The 17082-nt window shown below is 52.0% G+C and overlaps 6 protein-coding genes across 6 annotated transcripts; 2 read left to right on the top strand and 4 right to left on the bottom strand.

The window, feature by feature from the left end:
- Positions 1-778: 778 nt before the first annotated feature.
- On the bottom strand, positions 779-1903 carry PG985_004849 (uncharacterized protein; the record flags this gene model as incomplete). Its single annotated transcript, XM_066824618.1, has 2 exons — positions 779-1204; positions 1787-1903. 2 exons carry the CDS (start codon positions 1901-1903, stop codon positions 779-781), a joined length of 543 nt encoding a protein of 180 aa, XP_066687778.1.
- A 3145-nt stretch (positions 1904-5048) lies between these two features.
- Positions 5049-6452, top strand: PG985_004848 (uncharacterized protein; the record flags this gene model as incomplete). The annotated part of the gene is made up of 1 exon (XM_066824617.1): positions 5049-6452. One exon carries the CDS (start codon positions 5049-5051, stop codon positions 6450-6452), a length of 1404 nt encoding a protein of 467 aa, XP_066687777.1.
- Positions 6453-12038: 5586 nt separating this feature from the next.
- On the bottom strand, positions 12039-13295 carry PG985_004847 (uncharacterized protein; the record flags this gene model as incomplete). The annotated part of the gene is made up of 1 exon (XM_066824616.1): positions 12039-13295. One exon carries the CDS (start codon positions 13293-13295, stop codon positions 12039-12041), a length of 1257 nt encoding a protein of 418 aa, XP_066687776.1.
- Positions 13296-14503: 1208 nt separating this feature from the next.
- PG985_004846 (uncharacterized protein) lies at positions 14504-14938 on the bottom strand (the record flags this gene model as incomplete). Its single annotated transcript, XM_066824615.1, has 1 exon — positions 14504-14938. One exon carries the CDS (start codon positions 14936-14938, stop codon positions 14504-14506), a length of 435 nt encoding a protein of 144 aa, XP_066687775.1.
- A 618-nt stretch (positions 14939-15556) lies between these two features.
- On the top strand, positions 15557-16000 carry PG985_004845 (uncharacterized protein; the record flags this gene model as incomplete). The annotated part of the gene is made up of 1 exon (XM_066824614.1): positions 15557-16000. One exon carries the CDS (start codon positions 15557-15559, stop codon positions 15998-16000), a length of 444 nt encoding a protein of 147 aa, XP_066687774.1.
- A 490-nt stretch (positions 16001-16490) lies between these two features.
- Positions 16491-17003, bottom strand: PG985_004844 (uncharacterized protein; the record flags this gene model as incomplete). Its single annotated transcript, XM_066824613.1, has 2 exons — positions 16491-16897; positions 16946-17003. The coding sequence occupies 2 exons, from the start codon at positions 17001-17003 to the stop codon at positions 16491-16493; spliced, it is 465 nt and encodes a 154-aa protein (XP_066687773.1).
- Between the last annotated feature and the right edge of the window lie 79 nt (positions 17004-17082).

Raw genomic sequence — 17082 nt, 5'->3', positions numbered from 1 at the left:
CATTGACACTGCGAATGCCCAATCTACCCAAGTCTGATTTGGAACCGCCCATCCATCTCTGTATCAAAGTTGAAGAACATACTGGAAGCCGCCAAGATCAACGACGACGGAGGAATGATAATTGTAAGCGTGGCAATCGTCTTCACCCACGCGTTGTCTTCCCAAGTAACCTTACCAGCGAAGACTGCAGCCAAACAGGGGCATATTTTTCGTCTCGGCTTTCTTTGCGACTTTCTATCTCTGGGAGAATGCAGCGAGATCCACTATGCTCTGCATTGTACCCGGATTTCTCTCCCCCAGTACCCCCCGCCCAAGCGCCAGCATATCCTAGTATACATTCACCGTCTCGTCATGCCTCTGCGCTTGTTGATCACGGCCTAGTTCACTATATCAACTGTATCCTTGTTCTTAACCCAAGACTGGACATGGTAGTTAAAATATCTTCACATGGCCAGCTTTTGTGAGACATGTATCCAACCGCGAACTCGATCAGTACGAAGCATGATGTTAACTACGTCATTATAGCAGGTACAGAGACTTGCCCATTGTATGAAAGCAGACATCACTCCACTATACGCCAGAGGATATCGGCCTTGTGGACAAGCAGGCGTTGGGGAAAGTAGGGAAAAGATTACCCTCCGAAAGTTTGTCAGCTCCTTATTGATGGCATGTAAGGCATGAGTAACTACATGCAGAGGGCACTCAGCCTCCGGGTTTCTAGAAGTGGTATCGAGAAGTGACATGCTTCGTGGAAAAGAGTTACCTTGTCGATCTATGTTTAAACCCGACGAACTTCCCATACAATTCCGCCGTGCATTCTCCTTGTCAAGTGTTTCCCACCATTATAGAGGGCGATTACTTGGAGTGTGTGCCAGTAGTGCGGCATCAACAGCTGGTATCCGCCCCCCGGAACTGGTCGAGCCACGAACATCTCCCAGGCCTGGATTCTGACCGCATCAACGCGCATTGAGCTCCCACCGTCGTGGCCTAGATAACCCCCTGTTGCCTTGTTCTGGAAGCCCCAGTAGTTGTTATGTTCACAACAGAGCCAAGTGTTATGCATCGTCTGTGCCACCTTTTGAGAGCCGCTCCCAAGTTCCGCAAGAAGGAGCTCACCGTTCCGGAGTGTGAGGGCGCGGCCAGTGTCTTTCTCGATAATCATATATGCATTTCCCGGCCATGGGTTCGTTTCGTCCCACGCTTTCTGTGGTAGATCGTGGGCCACAGACGCCGCAGGGGTGGAGGCGCCCCCCAATGACTACTCGGCGACCACGAGTCATTAGCAAATCAGGCTCTATAGCGTCTGAGTGACTTGGGCACTTGCAAAATTCAGATCCGGAGCACCAGTAGTTGCTTCGCAAGACGTTGAATTCGTCAAGTGCCACAAAAGAAAGATGAAAGCAATCTGGAATACCATCATCATCTTGATGATCTTGCAAAGAGATTCTGGTCGCGGAGCCGCTTCATGAAAAGACTCGATGGCTTTGTCATGGGTTGTGTTACTCAAGGAAGGCGCGGAGGTACAAGAAGGGTATGCATGTGTCTTAACAACCACAGATTATTAGCTAATCCTATCTCATACCTTTTCGTGTGAAGAAACACCTGCGTTTATAAATGATTCATCAAAGTTAAGCGATAAGAACACATATTATAAAGAAGATAACGGAGAAGCCACAGAAAAATGGCAAGTGGAAATAAAACCCCTAAAAACAAATACCCGACAATGCGCTCGAAAGTATGCTCAGCAGCCACGCCGACCATTAAAATAGAAAGAACAGTAACTTACGCGCCAGTCTGACTCATGACAAGGGCCGCCAACCTCGGACGGCTCAGGGGTGAGGATGGGGTCGTCTGTTGTAATCGACCATTCCGAGGGCTCGTATTGTTGCTCGGGGATGGCCATGGTGGAAGGTTCTGTCGTCTATCTGGGCGTTATTGGCAGCTGGTGAGGTCTGGCCGCTGTCGCATAAGATGGGATGCGATAGGGATGAGGACTGAACGAGAGGATAAGGCCTTGATTGACAGAAGTGCAAAGAGATGGACACAGGGGTCTGGCTATACTTAGAAGAAGCAACCTTATGAAGAATATATCTATCCTAGCCGCTGTTCTCACTTATCCCTCTTTGGGGGGTTCATTCCTGTTAGTCTTTCCTGTTAACATTTTTATGGATGCATCTGTGGCCCAAATTTGAGTCTTCTGATTGGCCGACCCCTCAGTTTTTGAAGCGGGTCACTTCACGGCATGATATTAAACATGCGGGAGGCCCGCTATCGCATCCCGAGGTCCCGTGTCTTGCTTTGCAGCGATAAGCCGCTCTTCCGAACCTTATTTTTCTTGTTGTGAGCCATGATGGCAGTCTAGCTACCCAAGACGATAGGGCAACTTGCTGAACCCTCTTGGACCTTGAGCCATGAGCTACAATAGGCTGACTGGTGGAACCGAGTTGGGAGGCGGCTGGATAGTTATGCAATAAATATGACTTCAAGTGATTATCATGAGTTTATGTAGAGCGCGAAGTAGAAAGACTTAGGAGACCGCGATAAGAGAATTTGACGCCTTAAACAAAGACAATGAAAAATAAACTATGGAACGAACCACTTGGTCCTCTGATCTACTTGGTCTGTGGATACAGGACACTGGACGTTAACAACCTTACATGTCACAAACATTTCTTTTCCTCCCTCTCTCGATCCCGGAGACAAGCCTATGACAGCAGGCCACGAGTCTGGGATGAATTCTAAGCCGTGCAGGGCTACTGCAAGCCATCAGAGGTGGGCAACTTCGAAAAGAGTGCAGCGAGATCTCCGGCAGAACCGTCACCAGCCCCGGGAGCGTTTGGCCACTCTCTGGCTACGGCACAGACCTGGTCTCAAACCTACGCTGGCAGACAACATGCAGAAAGACGGCAGGGAAGCGGAAAAGACCTTGCAGGGCCGTATCCGCGAAGTGGCCGTCTCGAACAATGATCTGCAAGTAGGTATCGAACCTGGTGATCCCTATGGCCCCTATTGTCCTGTGCTAAGGGCCGCCAAGCTACATTTGCAGCCGTTGAGATGGGATGGATCTGCCATGCTAGTTTTACACGATCCTCGCTTGAGATATATTGTGGCATCGAGTAGTATTCAATACGTATACTGTAGACATCGCCCAGGGTTTGGTATTCTTACGGTCTGACACACGAAGCAGCCCGCTTATGGCCCAGCGCTTCTTCCTTTATTAGATATGCAAGCAAGTCGACTCCACGAGTGCCGAACTATCGTTTCGTCAATCTATCTTTCCTTTACTTATGAGTGACTTGTAGTCATCCATAATGACTAAGAAAATCCCTAATCTCCCAGTTGAGATGCGAACTTTCTTCACGTTCCCTTGGCTCCATAAGCGTGTCTCCGACGCCGTTTCCAAAAAGATCGTCCCAATCTCATTCAACAAGAAGTCGATCGGCCCGATCTCATTCAACAAGGAGGCCCGCTACGAAGATGCCCTCAACACGTACTCCACAAAAGTGATGGGCCGATTTGAATGCAAGAACGAGAGTTGTACCAGAAAAGTCTGGAGCAGCAAGATGGTGGCCATTGTGATCAGGAAATATACGGAGCAGAGATATGATGCCGTCGTCTTCAATCAGCGCTGCAAATCTTGCAACAGCCTAGGCGCCTTCCGCCTCGATGAAAGCTCGTATATTGAACGAGTTTCTTATCGTCTCATAAAGTGGGCGGGGTTACCACAAGAGCAGATGCCTTTCGAGGAGAAGACTGGTGGCCCCCCACACGAACGTGACTTTTGTGAGGGCTGCAAGAATGGTCACTGTCAACAAAGCTCCTAGCAGAGAGGACACTGAGAGGATGATGCTTGGCGGTCAGGGTGACCGGATCGGGATTTTCTACTATATTGATTCCAAAAACCGTGAACACGTGGGGGAAGAGTGGATTTGGGACATGAGGACCCTGTACGGCCTTGTTACCAACACTTTTAGCATATGTGGAGGAATGCAGGTCGCCAGACTGCGGGCCGAATACTGCACTGGTTCATTTGTTGGCTTGGGTGTTAGTGTCCCATGCGAAACCTCGATTAGTCCTTTGTAGGTATAATTCATCGCCGTGCTACTTAGGGCCTTTCCGCCTTTGGTAGTTTGCTGGACCGTTACTTAACAACCAAAACTGGTACAGTACTATCTATATGCTAGCTTGAACAGTTTTATTGTAGCTGTGCTTGGGGGCTGCCTAGTAGAGCCTGTGATGTGCTTGTGCGACCTAAACTGCGTCACGGCAATCCCGAATTCCACACAGCGTCACCTAGCGCCTGATCAAAGACCAACTCTACATCACATACTCCCACCCCGCTGGGATCCCGTATTTGATTACTAATGCGGGCCAGATACCCAATGCCGCGTTCGAACCGGATTTTCGTTCTGTGGTACAAACAGTATCTCGTTTTACCCCAACAGCCATCGCATCTTCCAAAGTATCCAACGGAGAAAAGCATGACTAGATATAATCATCTTGCTAAGCAGGCGAAGTCCCTGTTGTCCATTTCTAGGAGAGTCCCCTACAAACATCAAAGGAGCACATTGTCACTGCCAACTTCTAAGAAAAGACTATTAGAGCTTTCTCCGAATTCTTTCCCGTCAAACTCTTGCCAGGCCCAAACCCAGGGATTGCTTACTGCGAAAGCATCATCAAAAGCCGCGATAAGCTCGCCTGATTGTACACTTGCAAGCCTACGCCAGCCAATTGAGGAAACACGTGAAGGCGGTCTCGTTAAGCCAGAAAGCTTCACCCCAAGTGTTGGTAAAGACTCGCCCCCATCTTCTCCAGCGGACGAGCTTGGCAGCCGTTGTGTGGAGCAAGGCGTGCTCGGACCAGGACCAAGCCTGCCTGCAGTGCGGTTTTTTTCGCCTGAGCCGTCACTAGACACGGAGCCGGTCCTTTGTCCTGAGCAGGCCGCTTTGGTGGACCTGATCTGCGCTGGACGTAATGTCTTCTACACGGGATCTGCTGGATGCGGAAAATCGACGGTTTTAAAGGCTTTCACTAAGCGCCTGGAAGGGATGGGAAAGAAGGTCCATATTCTGGCCCCAACTGGCCGTGCCGCTCTGCAGGTCAACGGAGCTACCACATGGACATATGCAGGGTGGACGCCAGATTCTCACAAGAAACCCCTGGAGGAACTCCAGAAGAGCGCGCATGGCAAGTTCGTGTGGAAGAGGTTCAACAAAACCGATGTACTTGTCATTGACGAGATCAGTATGGTCGAAAACCTGCATTTCGAAAGGCTGAATAAAGTAATGCAGGACGCACTTTATGATCCGGATATAACTGTCCAGAAAGCATTCGGAGGCGTTCAAATAGTTGTGACTGGAGACTTCTGCCAGCTGCCACCAGTTCGACCCTTCCAACACTGCATGGAATGCGGCAAAGAGCTCGTTGAGGATTATCACAAGGGTGAACCGTTCTACTCTTGTCCGACCCCTCACCACCCCGTTTGGCGCGATGAGGACAAGTGGGCGTTTAGTAGCGACGCATGGAACCAGTGCGATTTTGTTCATGTTAACCTCAAGACCATCCATCGTCAGAACGATCTCACGTTCATTCGCATATTGAACAAGTGCCGAATAGGTGACACGCTTACTGAGAGCGAAAAGCGGCTCTTGATGGACCACCCCTGCAACGTGCAACACGCGACCAAACTCTTCGCCACCCGTGATGAGGTTGCACAGGTGAACCAGCGGCAGTTCGAAAAGCTCCAAGCCGTCAAGCATACCTACTGGGCTCGCGATACGTTCAAGTGGCAGAAGAAGAAGCATCCTCTCCTGAGTCGTAAGGCCATTCGAAAAGCCGTTGGGCCCTATGGCCATCAGCCCCTCTCGGCTCTGGACGATCACCGGTTCGACCAATGTGTGGAGCTGAAGAAGGGCATGTTGGTGGTGCTGCTCACCAATCTCAGCCTACGCCTCGGACTCTGCAACGGCAGCCAGGGTATCGTCTGCGGCTTTGTTCCGTACAAGAAAGACAAACTGCCCGCCGTCCATGGTGAACACGCCCACGTGAAGGAAAGCGAGATCAAGTCCCACATCGAAGGCCCCGGCGCCGAATTCAAAGTGTGGCCCGTTGTCAAGTTCCACAACGGTATCAGGCGTGTTATCCACGCAGAATGCTCCATCAACGAGCTTGGGGACGAAAAGCCGTATTCGCTGCTGTCGCGGACGCAGATTCCTCTGGCGCCTGCGTGGGCCATGACCATTCACAAAAGTCAGGGCCTAACTATGGACCGCGTCATCGTCAACCTATCGAAGGCATTCGAGGTTGGTCAGGTCTACGTAGCGCTGTCCCGAGCCACCGGGCTCGAGGGGCTGAAGATTGAGGGAGACGCCGCAGGGCTGGAGGCGGGGATAGGAGGGGATAAGAGGGTGCAGCGGTTCCTGAGGGAGAATTTTGGGTCCTTGGATGATTGAATGAGTTTTTGGTTGTTTTTTTTTTTTTTGTTACGAAGACGTCATTGCCCACGACTACTATCCTGCAGATTGGGAGGTGGCGGAGCAGGGGATGGGTGCTGAAGTGGGCAATGGAATCGAGAATCCAGCCAAATATGACATACTAAACGGCACAACTATATATTTCTTCTTTAGAAACGACGCATGAAAAGAGGAAACAGCTTGTGCAAAGGGACAGCCAAACGGGAGTAAGGACGGTTGCCAGAAGAAAGACAACTCGCTAAGATCACACGTTGCTGTCAGGGTACGAAGCTCGGAGACGAGAAGCGGATCCGCGCGTGGATCCTAGTTCGTCTTCCGCCCCGACGTCACATTCGGGGTCGGTGTTTGGATGGATTACGATCGGTTTAATGACCAGACTTTGGATATGGAGAAGCTGGAAGGATCCGACAGCTTTGTCGGCCGTGACACACTGACGTTTGGACAGAGCGTGTTCGTCGGCAGCGAGGCGATGAATAAGGGACCACTGAAGAGGGTAGAGGATACTGCCGAGTGGCGGCACGAGTTTGATCAAATCGGCAAGGAGTTGGCGTAATGCTGGACAGGCGATCCCGAGACCTTTTACGTCATCCTATTCATTCTTTACTTGATCCCTTTGTGCTATACTTCTGGTATGAGCCGTCGTAGTCGACTCTCACTTCTGGAAGAGCGAGAGTCTACTTACCTTTCCACGGATTCGATAACCCCAGGCTCCTGCAAATGTTCCAGGGCCGTACTTTCGTCGCCTGCAGCCGTTTGGCTTTGCCCGTGACTCCGTGCCGAGCACGCGCTGGGCTCGGCTTGCTCGTGTGTAAGAGATCCTCCATGCTGACTTGGTCGTACGAATTAGAATGCTGGGGTCCAGGCTGCTGGCTTGGCAAGGAGAGTGGTATGTGCGTATTGCGTCGATGATTTGATCACGCCCAGCCCTTGCCTACGTAGCGTGCTCCAGAGTTGAACATCGATGGATTCATCGCCTCTTGGTGGTTTCCATTTCATAATGCTGGGAATGGGGATGTGGGCATGGCATGCATGCAACAAGTAGCCTAGAATACGGAAGCGAGATGGCGATGCAACAAAAGCTTACCTGGGCGCACTCAGCTCAATCTAAGACCGGCCCACCGGTCTGTACTAGCGCGTCTACGGCGCGTTTCCTACAGTGCCTGTCTTCTTCCACGCAACAGACAGTACAGCAGATGTTTGGCGCGTTGGTACCTCTCAGAGTCCCACGATAGACCCTTCGGTGTCATCATGCAGGTTGCTGGATCGCTGTCCTCCAGTCGCGCCGTGATTCTACGGCGCGTCAAGAGCAGCGACCAGTGGAGCAGCTAGAACAGCATGCAGGGATGCCTGGCCCGCCGCGGCAGCTAACCGAGCGTACGTAGCGGGGGCGTTCGCGCTAGACTCAGAGCCCTACAGTTGGCACTAGTGACGCTTGGGCCTGACAGATCGCGGTCCCTGGCCCAAGTTCCACTTTGGGCAGCCAGGGAAAACGACGGCTAAGGGCTAACGGAATCGGACGGTCCGTGAGCAGTCTCGTAAAGGCTCAATTGGATGAGGCACCAAGCACGGCACCAGTGTTCATTCGATACAAGACGCCGTTACAGTACATGATAGATATCTGTTGCGAAGGAGTACCAAGGATGGTTCAGTTAATACACCGCCGTAACGATGTAGGCCTCGTCCATTTCGCGCACCTCGGGAACGCAGCCTCCAACAGAAACGAGACTCAATCCTACCACGGCCATTGCGCGGCAGCAGTTTTGATCGCGCAAATTAATTTCAGAATATGGACACTACGAGCAATCCAAAACGAGTCTTCGTCTCCGTCTCGCCCAAAAGCTCTTATTACCCAGGGGTCTGGATGTCTCCCGATGCGATCGTCTCGCAGGCAATTGATCTTATACAGAAGAACGGCCTGATCACTCCAACTGAGCCTCCAATACCTCGTATTCTTTTGCAGGAGAGATGGAATCGCATACATATTGTTTTCGGCGTTTTTAATAACAGTTACGATCCGGAAACAGCTCATCTCCTAGGGCTGAACCATCTAGATGTTCTTGAAGTCTACTTCAGCGCCCAAGGCGGGGTCGACACCAAGCACACAGCTATTGCGAAAAGTGGGCTGCAGGCAGAAGTCAACAAGCAACTTCGGGAAATCCATGATTGGACCGGCGTCGGTCGCCAGCCGCCCTTTATCGTCGACATGGCCATGTGCCAACGTAATCACACCCCCGTGCTCTTGCTAAGAAGACGAAGATATAATGAATCTTGTCAAGATTTCTGTCCCACCCTGCTCACTGTTCCTTCCTTTCGATAGCCCTTCCCTAGAACAAATATTTTTATTCTGGGATTGGATAGCTACAAGTCGTGCACTTCCCACTTCGATCAACATTCACGGTTGACCCTGCGGCATACGCTTGATGATCTCCTTGACCGCATTCGCTCTCTTATGGTTGAGATCAACCACTCACAGGGGATGCACCGCTTGACCTTCCCATGGCACATGGCGAATATCGAGTTATTCGATCGCAGATTATGTTCGATTACCTTAAGACGTGGTAAATCTACTAGGTAAATAGATATAATATCGAAATATGGCGGATGGGCATCGTCGTTCTCATTACAGGTATTCTTCTCCAGCGACGAGACGAGGTCGGGCGGGAATCGCCGGAACGAATTCTGGTGCTTTAGCCAGAGAATTAGGCTTGCCTCTGCAAGAGCTAACTAATACTATACGTCCAATTGTTGAAAGAGCACACTTAATACGTGGCTGTCGACTTAAAGTCATTACGCTTCGCAACTCTCTGTCCCCCGAACCAGACTTGACCTACCAATGCGGCACATTTCAAACCGCGGTACGAGGTGTGACTCGTGGACGCAAGCGAGATAGGGGAATTGAATATACGGAAAACATATTCGAAAAAGTCAAGGAAAGGTTTCGAAACGGAGCGCGGCCAACACATGCTCATAACTCCGCCGATCCTGGTTGCGGAAAGCTCGTGATCTCGCGCTCTCCGATCGACGAGTGGCGGCTCTCAACAAGTGCGCAACTTCTGTTGTCTGCTACTTCTTCAAGGACGGTGATGAGAGGCACCAACACAGCTACAATGCCCTCTAGGTCATTCTCCATCAGCTTTTTATCCGATATCTGGCCGGGAAGTTCACGGGACACGCTCTTACCCGACTTCAAATCATGGCCCTGAACTGTGCATAGTATTTACCGAGCTCTGGAACACCCTACTAGAAAATGCCAGCACATTGGACGCCGAAGAGATTGTTTGCGTCTTTGACGCCACCGACGAATGTAGAGAAGATGATAGGAATGCCCTTATTGAAAAGCTACACGAGGAGTTTGCCACTACCGGAGAGGCATCGCGTCGCACATGTAGTTTAAATTTTTTTATTACGAGCCGGCCATACGATACAATCGAACACTCAATCTGAAGCCTTTTGAATTCTTCGTGTCTGCGAGTCGACAGAGATGACCACTCTGCGGCCATCAGCGGAGATATCAACCGTGTTATTGATGCTACAATTCCCCAATTCACAGAGCATACAGCAAGATGAATGGACGGATAAGTTCAAGAGCTGCACGGAGGGTTTGACAAAGGCCAGGGTCTTGCCGCACGCCAGCTTCAAGCTCTTTGAACGCGCTATCGGGCAATGGACACACCACCCTTTTCTGCCAACGTTCATTGCCGTACCCCATTGCACGAAGTGTACCAAACATCGCCACCGCCGTGCATTGTAGCTGCTACCACCCGCTGTGCAGCAACGGTTCAGTGCATGTTCTGTCATCGTCCACTCGAGGAGGAAGCTATGTGGGATTGTGTACAGAGCCACGTCAAAGGCCAACAAGACGTAGTATGTCCCTACGATGTGTGCAAGGAGCTCGCAAAGAGGGTTCATGGAATTAGGTTAAAGCCATGTCATATTTCGTATGAAGGAGGCCTGGACAGTAGCTCCTCAGACACCGACGAAGGACTGCATATACGTGGCTTTGCACCCAAGCCGCAGCACAGGCGAAAAGATACCATAAGAACGGTATGGAGACCTCATGCTGCATGATTTCTTCCCGTTAGCTAAACCAGAGGCTTTTTTCAGCGCATTAGCTTCACAATTGCAATAGCGGTTGGTGGGGATCCCAAACATGATGTTCTTTTCTGATTCAATTTATATCTCATTCCATTATGAAGACACATTGACTTGGCCAGAAGTGCAAGGCGCAGCTAGCCGCCGCTCCATGTCGTTGCGGGACTGATCGACATTCCAATACTGGCTTCCTGGACTGCTTTCCATATTGTCGCTAGAGTCATGCAGCAATGGCGGTGGAGAAGCGAGAAAGGCGCCCGGTGATGGCTGTGTGGCCCGGCTCAAATGTAGCACTCAGACACTTGACCCCCGCCCGCCAGGATCTACGAGAGAGTAGTCCGTTGTTTCGCCATAAGAACGAGGCTTGTTCACTCAGCAGAAAGAGTTCCAGCAGCGGACCTACCAGCCGGGTCGTGCTAGACGTTGGGAAACGCCACCAGGAGCGGATGCGCGGATTCATTGGCGGCCAAGGGCCTTGATCAGCAGAGGCGTCCGCTAATGCGTTCCTAGAACACCCCTAGATGGTAGCAAACATAAGGACCACGTCCGGCACCAGGAGCAACGCCCTTGCCCTCCATTCGCCGCACCAGCTATAATTTCCATCTCCAACTGCGGAAATCACGGCTTCAATGGGTGTCACACAAGCTCGTGTTGCTCGCTTGCCGAGTTGTCTAGATGGTGCCACCGAAGTTGTTTGCATTCAAGCAAACAAATGTGCACCAATAGGAACTGACAAGGCTGGCTGCATGTCTCGGCTCTGGGCCAATGGACAATGTGCAACTCCGCTTGCCTTGTGACAGTGCGACCGTCTTTCCAGAGGTTTGCTCAACTCCCTCGTTTCATGAACGGCAGCCTCAGCGACCACGAGATTATTTCGCGAGACAATGCTTTCCATGGCTGCATTGCTCCTCTCAATGATTCACAGCAGTTCCAGGCTGCCTACGGCACAGAAATCACCGAAACTATTTGCTTTTGAACCCACCATGTTGTCGGCACGGTGTCGAGAAGCATGCTTAAGTCGTGATGAGCAATAAGGTCGTACACATGTGACAATGCAACTAGTTGGCACCATCTGGATGGAACCAGAAGGCATACGAAGCTCGGCATGCCGGACGGTGGTGTAACGTGGGACCCTCTGATGCTGGAGTCAACCAGGGATACGTTCAGCGACATGCTCATGTCCAGGAATACCGTTGCCCCCTCCGTCAGAACAACGAGGGGGCTGAGTGAGACTGGAGGGTGTTATGTTCAGGAATATGTTCAGATATGATGCCTTCTTCTCAATTATACCTCCTTTTATGATACCTCCTTATAGTTAGTACTTTTGAGGGTAGCCTGCTCTGTGAATCTCTTATTTCTGCTAGGGAGGCTTCAAATTGATTGAAAAAGCAGAAGAGTATAATTCTACTGGCTCACTTCGGATACATAATTTCAATTAAACATGTCATCGTAAATCCGTGTAACTGCGTCATTTCAAGTGTCCGCCAAGCAGATTGTGGCCCCCGAAGGCGGTGCTTCTCCTGTAGATAAGCCTTCCCCCGGGGCTTCTCCTGTAGATAAAGCTTCCCCCGCAGGCGGCTTTCCTATTAGAAACCAGTTCCTCATACTATCTTGAAAGGTATCCTCGACCCATTTCCTGATGGCTTCCAGCGATCTTATTAGCACATAGGTTGATATAACCGTCTCCGTGCTCCCAATCGTCACGGGCCCGTAGAGATCAATGGATATCTTCATGTCACAGGCAAAGTAAACCTGCCAGAGGTGCCCTACCACCTGAACAAGCGGCAGTGTAGGGAGGCATGGCAGTGTAGCGTCAGGGACGAGAGAGGCGCGGATGCTGCTCATTCGATCGTGCCACGCTGCTGTCCATAGCCCCAGCTGGAGGAGGGGGTCTTGCTGCGGAAGGGCTGTTTTCGTCTCGACCGAAACAGCAATTAGACTCTTCTCTAGCGGTCGGTATGCGGTGTGGTTGATATGGGGTACGCCGCAGCAGTCGAAATCATCCGCGACACGAGACAGTTCCTCTTGAAGCTGTGCCGTCTTCGGCATGTCCATCACCAACACGTAGTCGACTTTCTTACTGTCGCCACGATTGCCGACTCGCGTCGACGTGGTTATCTGGCTTGGGCCCTGGCTCTGGTAGTCGCTTACCGACGCGCTATCCAGGGGCCCGATGTCCGTGTTGGAGCCTCGGACCGTTGGGAGCGAGTGTGGCTCGATCTGCGCAGACATGGCGATGACGAATCGGACGCTTATACCCTTCCGGAGAGGGGGCGGCTGGTACGCTTCGGTCACACCGTTCATGCCTAGAGACGCTGAAGCAAAGGTCGACTGGAGCAGTGGCGTGTGTACTAAGTGGTTCCAGGTGGTCTCGTGGCCGTCGCTCGTGTGTGCTTCTGCGGCATGCTGCACCACATTACAGACCATTGCATATGCAGCCAACGCTTGGGCTTCGGCATCCAGCGATGCATTGGCTGGCTTGAACGTGTACGGTTTCAGCTTGTACCTCTTCATCGTATCGCGGAGTTCGGAAGGTACGATGGCCTCGCGCTCGGTGGCATCATGGATCTCCCCGTACAGTGGTATGATGTCGTTCGGAAGACACGGCATGTCGGCCACGAGTGGATATGGCGGAAGGGCGAAGAAGTTGAATGGCTTGTCGAGGAGCTCCAGCATCGACTTCGACGTCTTCTTCTTGGGGCTGGTCGACTTCGCTCGTTTTCTCGGCATCGGGACAGTCGGGCGAGTTTGTTCTGCGCTACCAGTGTGAGCAAAGCCTGCAAACGACGGACCAAGTGGGATAAGTAGCACGAACCTTTACCGCCGGCAGCAGCCCTCTTGCGCCCTCTAAGCGCGTCGTCCATCGCGATCTCGGTCAACGGCGGGCTGGGATGGACTGGGTTGTGATGGACTGGGCTGCGAAGACAACGACGCTTCACCGGGGGTCCTTCTTGAAATTCTTCGCAGGCGGACTTCGTGGGCGACTGGTTCGAGACGGAAGTAATCCAGTCCTCGATGCGACTGCTGCGTGCTACGCGCATGAAGCAGATTGGCCACGCGCGAGGGCGGCAGCGGGTGGGAGTATACTGCGTGATTACGATGGGATCGATAAATTGCTGTGTCGCGACGTAATAGGGATAAGAGGGCCGCGAGTAAACAACGGGCGATTAGATAAGGCAGCGTCGCCAGTGCGACAGATACAGAGTATATAGGCGGCTCGAGCTTCTTGGAGAGGGTACCAATCGAAGACCAGCTGCGCCACAGCATGAGCGGCGCCAAGGGAAAAGCCCCACCGATCAAAACTGCGTAAAGCGGTAATACCACGGACTTCGTCATGATTACCAACGGCTCGAAGCACTCTCGCTACATGTCCTCATGTCTTATGTACTATCATGTGGTTATGACGCACGAGTTAGTCGCCCACTCTACCTGGTTGATATTCAATCGCTCCGGTGGTGAGCGGCACAGCGTGATAGGTGATCTCGTTCTAATGATCTACCACCTGTTTCGTGCTGCTCATTTTGCCAAAGCTCAGGGGTGCTTCGATGGGTGCCTCGATGCTGGAATCAAGCCAACAGGGGTGCCTCGATTCTGGAATCAAGCCAACAAGGGTGCCTCGATGCTGAAATCAAGCCAACAGGGGTGCCTCGATGCTGGAATCAAGCCAACAGGGGTGCCTCGATGCTGGAATCAAGCCAACAGGGGTGCCTCGATTCTGGAATCAAGCCAACAAGGGTGCCTCGATGCTGAAATCAAGCCAACAGGGGTGCCTCGATGCTGGAATCAAGCCAACAGGGGTGCCTCGATGCTGGAATCAAGCCAACAGGGGTGCCTCGATTCTGGAATCAAGCCAACAAGGGTGCCTCGATGCTGAAATCAAGCCAACAGGGGTGCCTCGATTCTGGAATCAAGCCAACAGGGGTGTCTCGTCGGGTGCTCTAAGAAGTACCCACAAACACACCGGCCTCAGATGATGACAATAGGACGAGGGTATCTTCCATGGTTCGTTGAGCTCGATGATGTTCCCGTTTCTCCTGAAAAGTATGTTCGCACTTAGCTTTTTCTCGATCCAATTCGGCCACGAGCTCTTCCTCGACGTCATGGCTTAGTCGAATAATGTCTTCGCAGGCCTGGATTTGTGTCAAGATGATTTTGACTTCCGCCAGCAGCTCCTGCACCTTTTGTGAAGCCTCTAGCCTCGTCTGAACACTGTCCTTCATCCTCGTGGCGTGCTCACATTTCAGCCGCTGCAGTTCCTTGATGTAATGGGCGAGAATGATTTGGTCTTCAAATTGCCGTTCGTACTCGAGAAGTTGTAGGCTTGATTGTAGATCAGTGGCGGTTCTGATAATGGACTGATCGCGAGTAGCCATGGTTAGATGTAGCTGTTGGCATATATCCCTACGCAAAGAATTGGTCAGGACGGTGATGAACTAAATACTCATTACACATTACCAGAGCGCGTAATAGTCACCAATCAGACGCCAGCCGGGGCTTAAGGTAGAGTTTATTTTAAGTTAGATGGTACCAAACCCTAGCCTGGCGACTTTGTAACTAGCCACAATAGTAGAAATGTTGGGGGAAACCGTAGCGGCTGTGGAGATCGGCTCTACGGCAATGTCCTTTGCTTTTTCTAGAATGCTTTCAGGTGTTATGACCCCCTATCTTGCTAGCGTCCACGTATCAACTGGCTTCGTAAGATTCTTGCAGAGGCAAACTCAAATCCTTAGCTAAAACGCCAGAAACCGTGCTTTGGGTTAAGACTTCTTCGCTGAGCGGCGGTCCTCGTGGCCGTTCGCTCATGTAATTGGGGGGGGGGACTAAGGTAGTACTGTATTTCTCGGAACCGATCCCGTTGGCAGTAAACCGTAGACTTTCGACCGTTTGATGTCTTGCATTTTCCGATTGCCTACCGAGACTACGGCTATAAAACCAGAGTGCCTCACACTGTCGCTTGAATGCCACTACCCTCCCCACCACAGTGCTTCATTATGTCTCAGCCACAATCCAGCGACCTCGAAACCCAGGCAAAGGCTCTGCTTCCCACCAGCCGCGAGGCCCGTTATTGGGATCTCCAGAAAGATATTCTCGAGAGAGCGAAGGAAGTTCAGTATACGAAAAGTGCTCGGCCGTGTATGAGCGTCGATAATGCGGAGGAAATCATGAACATCCGAAAACTTCCTCGTGCACTGCGAATCGAAAAGACTCAAATTTACCGTGCAAGACTAGACGCCGAGATGCTAAAGGAAATATACTTTTTTCTGCATAAAGTCCTCGATGCTTTAGTTTTCTTGATTGAAAACGAGCATGAGGATGATCCCGTGCAGGCGTCGTTTCTGGTCATCATCAGTCATTACCTGGAGCCCTTTTTACAGTTACAGATGAAAGGGGAAGTCCTCAAGCATGGAACCTACTCTTTAAACCGCTCAGAATGAAACCGGGTCAGGTTAAACTACCTAACCCACAGACTTTTGTCTGTGTGAGGGTAAGGGGAGCGCAGGTCGCCTGGATGCCGGCCATCTACCCGCTACACTGTTGGAGGAAATCGGCAGTCTCTACCCAGGCTCACACACGCACCACCTCGGCGGCTGTTAGCTAGTAGGCCATAGCACAATACAGAGGTTGACTCACAGAACGGCTTCGCCTCGTCGCATTTCTTATGTCGTGCTCAGCAGGTGAGACAGCCTGTCCTCGTCCGTGTGTAGAAGCCCCTCTTTCTGAGCAGGTCGTGGACGCCCGGCAGGTCGGCGCCACTCTGCGCCCTCCTGACTTGCGATCGCCTGCGGTACGTTCTCTTCCGTAGCATCTCAGCGCCCGGTAGTCGGATGCCGCTTGGATGCCTTTCAGCTGGAGTTCTAGGTGGATGCTGTGTTTCCGGCGGGCTATGCTCGCGGCTCGTCCCCGGTGCAAGGAGGTTGCGAGTTCTTAACCATCACGAGGAGAAGCAAAGGAGGACGGCAGGCTATCTGATCCTCTGTTCGTTTCCAGGCGAGGAGCGCGCAGCACCAAGGCGCCGCCCCGCTCGCTCACCATATGCTCCAAGGCCCGCCCCCCCGGCGCGTAGATGGTCTCCCAGCTGCTGTAGCCCCAAGCGTATAGCCCCATCCTGAGAAGGTAGCAGAGCGCCGCGTTAGTCGCTTGGTAAAGAAGTATGGTGAGCAATGCCGTCAGCGCCGGCGCCGGCCATTCGAGGGCCAGCATGGCCAGGGCGCAGAGCAGGTTGGCAATTTGCAGAATCAGGACGGGAACGACGGAACCGTCGAGCGCTGTGGTGAGGAAGCCCCAAAAGACCTTGGGCCAGAGGAAGGCCTGCGCGGTGGCGAGAAAGTGGTCTGCGGGCTATTAGAGGCTAGCTGCGGATGGAGGGGTGGCTCACGTACAAGCGGCGGCCGACAGCACGACAAGACGTGCCAGCTGGGTTTTGATGAGTCGTCCCATCTCTGCGATGACGAGCTGGGCGAGAAGGATGTGGTAATGTGCGGCATCCTCAATTGCCCCGACGGCCTGTTTCCCGAAA

This window comes from Apiospora marii, assembly GCF_038362585.1.
Source record: "Apiospora marii strain CBS 49790 chromosome Unknown utg000003l_segment0_segment0, whole genome shotgun sequence".
NCBI lineage: Eukaryota > Fungi > Ascomycota > Sordariomycetes > Amphisphaeriales > Apiosporaceae > Apiospora > Apiospora marii.
This window is presented reverse-complemented; position numbering and strand designations above follow the sequence as displayed.